Genomic DNA, 11,099 nt, shown 5'->3' with positions numbered 1-11,099 from the left:
TGCTGCAGGTGGCCGGCCGGCCACTTCCCCTAGCCGGCCGGCTAGGTCAAAGGGAAAAAGTGGCCGGCCACCCCCTAGGATGAAGCCCCAGAAGTTAGCTTTCCAATGGCACAAACCTTGCATTAAAATTCCTCCTGTAGAAAAAGTTATGCCCTTTTCCGTGAAGCCGCGCAGATTTGGTCCAACCAGACTTCAACCAACCACATCTCCCCCCCCCCCAAGACTTGGACTTGGGAGATTCTTGAGTAAAAAATTAAGCCCCGGAAGTAAGCTTTCCAATGGTGGTGGCCTCATATCTTAATTCCTTTTGTGCAAAGAGTTACGCCCGTTTTGGTGAAGCCGCGCAAATTTTTCTCCTTCCCGGATTCATGCTGAACCACTTTTGACCAAAAAGAAGTTGGCTTTTCAGAAAAATTGCTGGCCTCCCACCCTCCTACAAGATTTCTAACAGTGAAAATAAGGTCTCCACCAAAAATGAGCCCAAACCGATGCAAAATGAAGGTTCAGGGGCCGAAACGCGCAGCCTGAGGCCCCGAAAACTGGTTGTTAGGCACCGGGAGTGGTGTTCGACCACGAAGTGGGTCTCTCAGACCTCAGTGTCCCTCAAAAGGGAGAAAATAAGATGTATGCCAAAAATTAGAGCAAATGGAGACGGTTAAGCGGTCCCGAACCGAGGCACACGGCCAACGGTCCCGAAAAATCGGAAACTGGGCTCCGAAATGGGTAAAATGGCCTATAGCCACAAAATGTAGCCCACGGCCACTGAGAGATGGTCTATGGGACCTCTCCCTTCCCTCAGGAAAAGAAACAGAGAAAATTGAGCCTGGTTCGCAAACCGAGGCAAGACACAGAAGAGGGTTCGGAAGTCTGGAGACAGGGCTCACGGCCGCGACCCTGAAACTTCTGAACGAGCACATTATGCAATATCACCAAGCGCTCAATCGGTGACGTCTGAGTCTTAAGGTCGGTCAAAAATGGGGTGTCTACAGTTGCCCCTCTTTGACAGAACTCGAAAGTCACAAGTGACGGGAGTGAATGTCAAAGCCCAGAGACGACCCATTTTTGACAAGGCCGAAGACTTAGACAAACGCACAAGATAAACAGAGATGTGCCCGCAGGCATGCCCGCAGGCAAAAGGGGGCAAAATGCAAAATGATATGCAAGAAGATTTTGAAGATTGGACTTATACGCTACGCGAAGCCGGTTTTGAAAGTTGGACTTATACGCTACGCGAAGCCGGTTTTGAAAGTTGGACTTATACGCTACGCGAAGCCGGTTTTGAAAGTTGGACTTATACGCTACGCGACGCCGGTTTTGAAAGTTGGACTTATACGCTACGCGAAGCCGGTTTTGAAAGTTAGACTTATACGCTACGCGAAGCCGGTTTTGAAAGTTGGACTTATACGCTACGCGAAGCCGGTTATCACTCATGATCATGCAAAGAGAGCTGTAATGAAGCAATTATGCGAAATAAATGCAACGGTTTTAAGCAAGAATGCAAAGCAACAACTACATTTCATGCAGTTAAGAATGCGGAGAATTGCTCAATTCTCGTCGCGTCTCACACGGAGAAGATACGATACCTGCGCGATTCGTCTGGTTGCACCAGCCTCAAATGAACCGTACATACAATATCGTGCCTGATGGTGCTGGGGATCTCCCGCTTCTTCTTGGTTGAACCACAGGTACTACTTTTCTCCCTGACTATGGTCGCAGTTTTCCCTATTCTCCAACAGGGTGACAGACTAAGTTGGTTCAGTATCCAGAATTGAGGTGCATACACGCTATCTCAACCTATGGGGCTTCCATACAGATTTTAAGCCGAGGACACGCCTCTGGGTATTTAAACCAGACTTTAGTCTCGGAAATCCCGAACCTTTGCGTTCTAGGCATGAGCCATTCGAACTCTAGTTTCCACCGTCTCAGTTGGTCTCCTAGGAACTCACTGCGAACACAGGCAGGTGGCTATACCAGACCACCGGAAGTCATTCGGGCACGACAAACACCAAAGGAATTGCACCTTTAGAGAATTTAAGGTCTCCTAGACCAGGTGAGTGCACAAGACAGTGTGATACAGGTAAGGTGCGCAAGATAGCGCGAGGAGATGGATGCACAGTGCAAGACTTAGCACACAGCTTACGACACAGCAAACCATTCAATTGGCACACAGCTCGCAACACAACACTTTGTTTAGTCTGGGCACACAGCTCTTTCGGGCACACAGCTCATTTTTGGGCACACAGCTCATTTCTGGGGCACACAGCTCCTTTTGGTTTGCACTTTTGAACACACAGCTCAAATACTTGAATTTCTGAACAAACAGTCCAAATTGATGGTGAACACACAGCCCACACTGATTGAGAGTGGAACACGCAGCCTAAACTCTGATTTTCCGAACACGCAGCTCGAATTGAAGGTGAACACGAAGCCCACTCTGATTGAAAGTTGAACACGCAGCCCAAACTCTGATTTTCCGAACACGCAGCTCGAATTGAAGGTGAACACGCAGCCCACTCTGATTGAAAGTTGAACACGCAGCCCAAACTTTTGATTTTCCGAACACGCAGCTCGAATTGAAGGTGAACACGCAGCCCACTCTGATTGAAAGTTGAACACGCAGCCCAAACTTTTGATTTTCCGAACACGCAGCTCGAATTGAAGGTGAACACGCAGCCCACTCTGATTGAAAATTGAACACGCAGCCCAAACTTTTGATTTTCCAAACACGCAGCTCGAATTGAAGGTGAACACGCAGCCCACTCTGATTGAAAGTTGAACACGCAGCCCAAACTTTTGATTTTCCGAACACGCAGCTCGAATTGAAGGTGAACACGCAGCCCACTCTGATTGAAAGTTGAACACGCAGCCCAAACTTTTGATTTTCCGAACACGCAGCCTACTCTGATTGAAAGTTGAACACGCAGTCCAAACTTTTGTTTCCTGAACACGCAGCCCAGATTGATAGTGAACACGCAGCCCACACTGATTTGAAAGTTGAACACGCAGCCCAAACTTTTGATTTTCCGAACACGCAGCTCGGATTGATAGTGAACTCGCAGCCCACACTGATTGAAAGTTGAACACGCAGCCCAAACTTTAATTTCCTGAACACGCAGCCCAGATTGATAGTGAACACGCAGCCTACACTGATTGAAAGTTGAACACGCAGCCCAAACTTTACTTTCCTGAACACGCAGCCCAGATTGATAGTGAACACGCAGCCCACATTGATTGAAAGTTGAACACGCAGCCCAAACTTTAATTTCCTGAACACGCAGCCCAGATTGATAGTGAACACGCAGCCCACACTGATTGAAAGTTGAACACGCAGCCCAAACTTTACTTTCCAGAACACGCAGCCCATGTCACGCCCTGAACCCGCCCCTAGAAGTTTGGGCATGACCACTTCAGAAACGGTCACTTAACCTGGTATATATATATCATATGGGGCCTTGACGGAAGCACAAACATACAAGAATACAAAATTAAGCAAATCCCATTGAGCTACTTCTAACGTGCCAGGATCTCATACATTTCATGCACCATAAGAGGTTGTTAGAACTCAAACAAAAAAAAATATTTCTTGACAGTACTTATATACAAACACATATACAGACCCAGCCGTGTAGTCGGGCATGTAACAAAAACTATTGGAGTTATATACATAATCAACCTGGGAAGGTTAGCCAAGAAATAAGCCCATTATCTAAGTAGACTTCACAAAATGGGTGGCCTTGTGAGTGCTTGGATACACGAAGGTTGTCAAAAGGAACCGGGCATCATAGGTTAGGATTGACCACCTGGTTGGTTGCCTACAGAAACAGACATAACAGAGAGTGAGCCGGGCTCAGTGAATAGTAATACATAATGAAGCAATGCTCAACTTGAAACATGACATATATCATTATATGTGTGAATGCAGAGATTACAAAGGTAGCCTGATTCTGTATGCATCTTATAACGGCCTTAGGCCCATACTTGAACATAAAAACTTGATATATCATATTCTTAATTCATAACAGCTTGAAGCCCTTAACATGGTGGCATAATGCCCTTGAACATAGTGGCACAAGGCCCTTAAACATAGTGGCACGAAGCCCTTGTAACATATGGCACTAAGGCCCTTGAAACATGTGGCACAAGGCCCTTGTACTTGTTGGCATTAAAGCCCTTGAAAGTGGCATAAAGCCCTTGAAAGTGGCATAAAGCCCTTGAAACCATACTTATACGGACTCAAGAGGTGTCTCACACGGATTCTAGTGGTGGCTCACGTCGTAGCACTTAGTTCCGTGTAGCACTTTGTTCCATATCTTGATAACTTATCTTGAATGGCCATAGGCCTAGAGTCTTATAGAACATAGGTGTTTTATCTTTCTTATTTCATTCATTACATACTTGGGGCATACTTGAGCATTAACATACATACTTACACACTTGAAACATTAATCTTAGTTGCATACTTGAGACATTAACATAGTCGCGTAAACGAAATGCTAATGAAAATCATTATTCATGTGTAAGGAAGATAATGATACTACTACTCACAGTGTTGCGACGACGTGCTTGTTCTTCCCGGAGTGTGCCCTGCACACATTCAACCTTACACACTTTAATTTCCTTTCCATATTAAATCACTTTCTGTTTCATTTTACTTCGAAGGAATTTATACATATTAAAAGGCATCAAATACATATTCCGACAACATTAGAGGGTTCTACACGCAAAACGGAGCAAACCATATTTTTCAGCATGAGCCGCACGTGCGGCTGTGAGCCCCGCAGGTGCGGCAGTTGGCCCCGCACGTGTGGCCCTGAGGTCCCGCACGTGCCTTTTTAGCAGAACAAAAGCCCCTGTTTTTCACCATTTCCCGCACGTGCGGCCATGACTCCCGCACGTGCGGCAGCACCTCCCGCACGTGCGGCCATGACTCCCGCACGTGCGGCGATTCTGTCCAAAATGTCCGAAAATTTCTTACAAAATCCCATCTTTTGGTACCTATTTACAAGGCTCAAATTAACATTCTTACTTGATAATACATGATCCAAAATCATGTCAAGGTGATGGCAATTACATCAATTTAATTTAGTTCATCATTCTTGAGCTCACAACATACACATATCCATGAGAATTCTAACTTTACACATCCATAAACATATATCCACATCTTTGAATTCAAAGTAAAAGCTCAAATACAACTTCTCCATGGTTAATTCAAAGTGATTCAAGCAACCAAGTAAGGGTATTTTACCCATCAACTTCTACACATACATAAGGTTACAATTACTATCTTCAAATACCATAACCAAGGGAAAATCTCACTCAAAGCTAAGAGAAAGGTTGTAGGAAATGATTAGATTTACCTTAAGCTTGAGCTCCTTAGATTCTCTACCTTCCCCTTGTTGAATTCCTCTCAAACCTCCACTCTCTCTCTCATCCTTCCTCTCTTAGGAAATAGCTTGAAGAACTCTTCTAAGTCCAACATATATCATATAAACATGAATATATCCATCTATATAAACATATCATAGGTGAATAAAACAAAAATCATTCAGTTTAATCATCCTAAATTGAAATTTCATAAACATGCTTAATATTACTTAAAATTTATGCTGATTATATATATGCACTCAATTTCAGTTAATTAAGACCCTAAGGCTTCCAATTTCTACTTTTAACTTAGAGATGTAACAGATATTTTTCTTATTGAACAGATAGACATTCTTAATCATAGGGTCCACTTACTTAATTCAAATTTCCCATAGGATTTCATAGTAAGCATTCAAATCATCAACATAGGATCCGAAAATATAACAAAGAGCATGTACGAGGGTCGGGTTATTACACTCTCCCCTCCTTAAATAAGTTTGGTCCTCCAAACTTGTTTTACCTTAGGGTAGAAATAAATGTGGATACTGACGTTGCATTTCCTCTTCTTTTTCCCAAGTTGCGTCGGTTCCGTAATGTTCTTGCCATTCCACTTTTACCATTGTAATTTCTCGGTTTCGTAATTGTTTCACTTGCCGATCCAAAATGCGGATTGGTTTTTCCTCATAAGTTAGCTTATCATCTAGTTCAATCTGGTGATAATCAATAACATGAGATGGATCTGCAAGATATCCCCGAAGCATAGAAACATGGAACACATTATGTACTTGGCTCATCTGTGGCGGAAGGGCAACCCGGTAAGCTACCGGACCTACTCTTTCTAGAATTTGAAAGGGACCAACGTAACGGGGTGTTAACTTACCCTTTTTCCCAAATCTTGGATGGCCTTTCATCGGAGTAACTTTTATAAAAACGTGACTGTCCACTTCAAATTCCAAATCTCTCCGTCGGTTATCCGCATAGCTTTTTTGTCTACTTTGAGCTGTTTTTAATCTTTCCCGAATGACTCTAACTTTTTCAGTTGTTAACTGAACAATTTTAGGTCCTAACAAAGATTTGTCTCCAACTTCAGCCCAACATACGGGAGAACGACATGGTCTTCCATACAAAGCTTCATAGGGTGCCATTGCAATACTTGAGTGGTAACTATTGTTGTATGCAAACTCTACCAGCGGTAAATGAGTTTCCCAACTTTCTTGAAACTCTAGCATACACATCCGGAGCATATCTTCCAGAGTTTGTATCGTTCTCTCGGATTGACCGTCAGTTTGGGGATGGAAAGCTGTGCTGAACTTCAATTCTGTACCCATGGCTTCTTGTAAGCTTTGCCAGAATCTGGAAACGAACTTTGGATCCCTATCCGACACAATGGAGACTGGTACACCATGCAGCCTTACAATTTCATTCACATAAAGGACCGCCAGTTTATCTGCATTGTACTGAGTCTTTACTGGTAGAAAGTGGGCGGACTTAGTCAATCGGTCGACAATGACCCATATAGAATTCATACCCCGAGGTGTCCGTGGTACTCCTACAACAAAATCCATGGTTAGGTGTTCCCACTTCCACTCTGGAATTGGGAGGGGCTGTAGTAATCCTGCTGGCCTCTGATGCTCCGCTTTTACCTGCTGACGTTGCAAACATTTAGAGACGAATTCCGCAATCTCCTTTTTCATGCTTGGCCACCAAAAATTTTGCTTCAAATCCCGGTACATTTTAGTACTTCCCGGGTGTATAGAAAATCTTGAGGCATGTGCTTCTTCCATCAATTTCCGTTTGAGTTCCAACACATTGGGGACACATATCCGATTTTGAAATTTGAGTACCGAATCCACTAAACTGAACCCCGATTTTGGTTTTGTCTCTAACTCATCACATACCTTCTTTAGAATGTCATCCTCCATTTGATGTGACTTGATCTCCTCAAGTAAAGTCGGTTGAGCCATTACCGCTGCTAGTACTGTTTCCTGTCCATGTATCTTAAACTCCATACTCATTTTATCCAGTTCATTTACCAATTCCCTTTGCTCCGTAAACAGGTTGGCCAAATCTCCCATATTCTTCCGACTAAGAGCATCTGCAACCGTGTTGGCCTTACCAGGATGATAATGGATCTGTAAATCATAGTCTTTAATTAATTCTAACCACCAACGCTGCCGCATGTTCAATTCCTTCTGGGTAAAAAGGTACTTAAGGCTTTTGTGGTCGGTGTAAACTTCGCAGGTAGTACCATACAAATAGTGCCGCCATATCTTTAGAGCAAAAACCACTGCCGCAAGCTCGAGATCATGCGTGGGGTAATTCTTTTCATGGGGTTTAAGTTGTCGTGAAGCATAGGCTATGACTCTTCCACCTTGCATAAGCACACACCCTAATCCCTTATGAGACGCATCACTGTAGATCACAAACCCTTCGATACCAGATGGTAAAGCTAGAACTGGAGCTGAGGTTAATTTCATCTTTAATTCCTGAAAAGCAGATTCCTGCTCTTTTGACCATTCAAATGCAACTCCCTTTCGAGTCAATTGTGTAAGTGGCACAGCAATTTTGGAAAAATCTTGAACAAATCTCCGGTAATAGCCAGCTAACCCCATAAAGCTACGCACTTCGGTCACATTGGTAGGAGTCGGCCATTTCACGATCGCCTCAATTTTGTGTGGATCAACAGAAACTCCTTCCTTTGTGATAATATGCCCCAGAAATGCTACCTCGAGTAGCCAGAATTCACATTTCTTTAGCTTTGCATACAATTTCCTTTCCCGGAGGGTTTGAAGAATTAAGCAAAGATGGGTTTCATGAGCTTCCACATTCTTTGAATAAATAAGGATATCATCAATAAAGACTACCACAAATTCATCCAAATAGGACTTGAAGACGCGGTTCATCAGATCCATAAAGGCTGCTGGGGCGTTAGTAACTCCAAAGGGCATAACCAAAAATTCATAGTGACCGTACCGGGTTCGGAAGGCTGTCTTCTCAACATCATCAGCCTTGACTTTCAATTGATGGTATCCAGACCGTAGATCAATCTTAGAAAAGACCTGTGCCCCTTGAAGCTGATCAAACAAGTCATTGATTCTTGGTAACGGATACTTATTCTTGATGGTGACTTTGTTGAGTTCTCTGTAATCGATACAAAGCCGGAGTGTTCCATCCTTCTTCTTCACGAACAAAACGGGCGCACCCCACGGAGATACACTCGGACGGATAAATCCTTTGTCCAGTAAATCTTGCAACTGCATTTTCAATTCTTTCATCTCAACTGGCGACATTCTATACGGAGTCTTAGAAATGGGTTGAGTTCCCGGTGCTACTTCAATTGTAAACTCAATTTCACGGTCTATTAACTGTCCTGGTAATTCTTCTGGAAAAACGTCCGGAAATTCACAGACAACTGGGATCGTATCGGTATTCCCATTCTCCGCTTGCCCCTCTAGAACATTGCATAAATACCCCTGACACCCTTTCTGAATTAATTTGCAAGCCCTTGCTGCGGAAATTAAATAAGGTGGAGAAGTCACTCCGTGTCCCTGAAAGGTAGACTCTGATTGTCCCGGAGGGTGGAAACTGATTTGTTTAGTCAAACAATCTATAGTTGCACCATATTCACCTAACCAGTCCATTCCCAGAATAATATCAAAATAGGCCATATCGAGAGGCAATAAATTGGCATATACCCGGATATCTCCAAGTTGGAGCTCACAAGCAACATAGATAGAAGTACAAATCATAGGGCCTCCCAAAGGTGAAGACACACACAACATGTAAGACAATTTTTCTTCAGTTCTATCTAAATTAGGAGCAAATAGTCTCGACACAAAAGAGTGGGTGGAACCAGAATCAAATAATACGTGAGCGAAATGACCGTGAACCATAAATGTACCTGACACCACAGTTGCCGCATTTTGCACATCTCCCGGAACCAATGCGAACACCCTGCCTTGTCTCGCAGTGTCTTTATTATTAGTAGATTTAACAGTTGTTTTGGTGTTGGTAATTGGTGCAGACCCTGCTGAACTTGTAGTGGTTCTATTGTTGCTTTGCTGATTTCTTTGAGGGCAATCCTTGATTAAGTGACCCGTCTTACCACACTGAAAACAGGCTCCAGACTTTCGATAGCACGTACCACGATGCTTCTTCCCACATTCCGGACAAGTCGGTATTGAATCCTGGCTAAGGGTAGAAGTATTTGAACTCCCTAAAGTATGCTTCTTGTTTGGTGGAGTAGGTGATCCCTTCGACCATTGAGCATTTTGTCTCTTCCCTTTCCATTCCGAGATTCGACTCTGAGTAGCGAGATTCCCTTCCGCTATAACGGCTCTCTCCAATACATCAACGTAAGTAGGTAACTTCAACATATTGACCTTGTCCAGGATAGCGCTCCGCAATCCCCCTTCAAATTTGCGCGCCTTCTTATAGTCCGTGTCCACCATATGAGGTGCGAACCGAGCTAATTCTGCAAATTGAGCTTCATATTCGGCGACGGTTTTGTTCCCTTGTCTGAGAGTTTCGAATTCTGTTACCTTCTTATCCCGCATGCTTTGAGGGAAGTACTTGTCATAAAACAATTCTAAGAATCTGTCCCATGTCAACCCTTGATGTACGGTTCTTGTAAGCATCCACCATCTGCGTGCCTCATCCTCAAGAGTAAAGGCAGCCAATTGCACCTTCTGAACTTCTGTGCAGGGAAAGACTTCAAATAGCTTCTCTATTCCCAACACCCATGCTTCAGCTTTCATTGGTTCTATTCCTCCTTTAAAGGATGGCGGTTTCATCTTTTTAAACTCCTTAGTAAGGGTAATAGTCCGGTCTTCAGCACGGAAATCTTGTACTGCCGATGGGGGTACCGGTGGTGGGGGTGGTTGTTGTGGCTGTTGCTGTTGTTGCCGTAGGGTCTCTGCCATTTCCATAATCATTCTCTCCATTCTATCCAACCGTGCAGACGTAGCATCTTCTGTCTCTTCTGTCCTTGTCCTCACCATTGCCTGCACAATACGCATTTATACATAATAGACATATTTCAAAAATGTTAGCATTATCAGAGTAGACTTAACGTTGCCATCGCTCTTTCATATATTTTTAGGATGTCATGCAAGATGCCTAAAGCTTTTCTAGACGCCCTAAAGCTCAATGGATCCGTGTGTGAGATAGCAACTCGTGCTCTGATACCACTTGTCACGCCCTGAACCCGCCCCTAGAAGTTTGGGCATGACCACTTCAGAAACGGTCACTTAACCTGGTATATATATATCATATGGGGCCTTGACGGAAGCACAAACATACAAGAATACAAAATTAAGCAAATCCCATTGAGCTACTTCTAACGTGCCAGGATCTCATACATTTCATGCACCATAAGAGGTTGTTAGAACTCAAACAAAAAAAAATATTTCTTGACAGTACTTATATACAAACACATATACAGACCCAGCCCTGTAGTCGGGCATGTAACAAAAACTATTGGAGTTATATACATAATCAACCTGGGAAGGTTAGCCAAGAAATAAGCCCATTATCTAAGTAGACTTCACAAAATGGGTGGCCTTGTGAGTGCTTGGATACACGAAGGTTGTCAAAAGGAACCGGGCATCATAGGTTAGGATTGACTACCTGGTTGGTTGCCTATAGAAACAGACATAACAGAGAGTGAGCCGGGCTCAGTGAATAGTAATACATAATGAAGCAATGCTCAACTTGAAACATGACATATATCA

General features: G+C 43.6%; 1 protein-coding gene across 1 annotated transcript; it reads right to left on the bottom strand.

Annotated features, from left to right (window-relative positions):
• Positions 1-4,506: 4,506 nt before the first annotated feature.
• On the bottom strand, positions 4,507-10,124 carry LOC145802232 (uncharacterized). Its single transcript, XM_082894914.1, has 6 exons — positions 8,723-10,124; positions 7,992-8,287; positions 7,266-7,898; positions 6,599-7,010; positions 5,985-6,106; positions 4,507-4,584 (listed from the first exon to the last, which is right to left on the bottom strand). The coding sequence occupies exons 1-6, from the start codon at positions 10,122-10,124 to the stop codon at positions 4,507-4,509; spliced, it is 2,943 nt and encodes a 980-aa protein (XP_082751040.1).
• Positions 10,125-11,099: the final 975 nt, after the last annotated feature.

Source organism: Camellia sinensis, chromosome 11 (assembly GCF_055761805.1).
Source record: "Camellia sinensis isolate YWXY chromosome 11, ASM5576180v1, whole genome shotgun sequence".
In the NCBI taxonomy this organism is placed as follows: domain Eukaryota; kingdom Viridiplantae; phylum Streptophyta; class Magnoliopsida; order Ericales; family Theaceae; genus Camellia; species Camellia sinensis.
This window is presented reverse-complemented; position numbering and strand designations above follow the sequence as displayed.

Excerpts from the sequence above, each read along its gene's own strand:
- LOC145802232 (XM_082894914.1), bottom strand. The coding sequence starts at position 10,124 with ATGAAAGCTGAAGCATGGGTGTTGGGAATAGAGAAGCTATTTGAAGTC. Across the intron at positions 7,011-7,265 it reads AGGATGACATTCTAAAGAAG|GTAAAAGCGGAGCATCAGAG; the intron begins GTATGTGATGAG and ends CAACGTCAGCAG. Across the intron at positions 6,107-6,598 it reads GGAAGATATGCTCCGGATGT|ATCCATCTCATGTTATTGAT; the intron begins GTATGCTAGAGT and ends GATATCTTGCAG.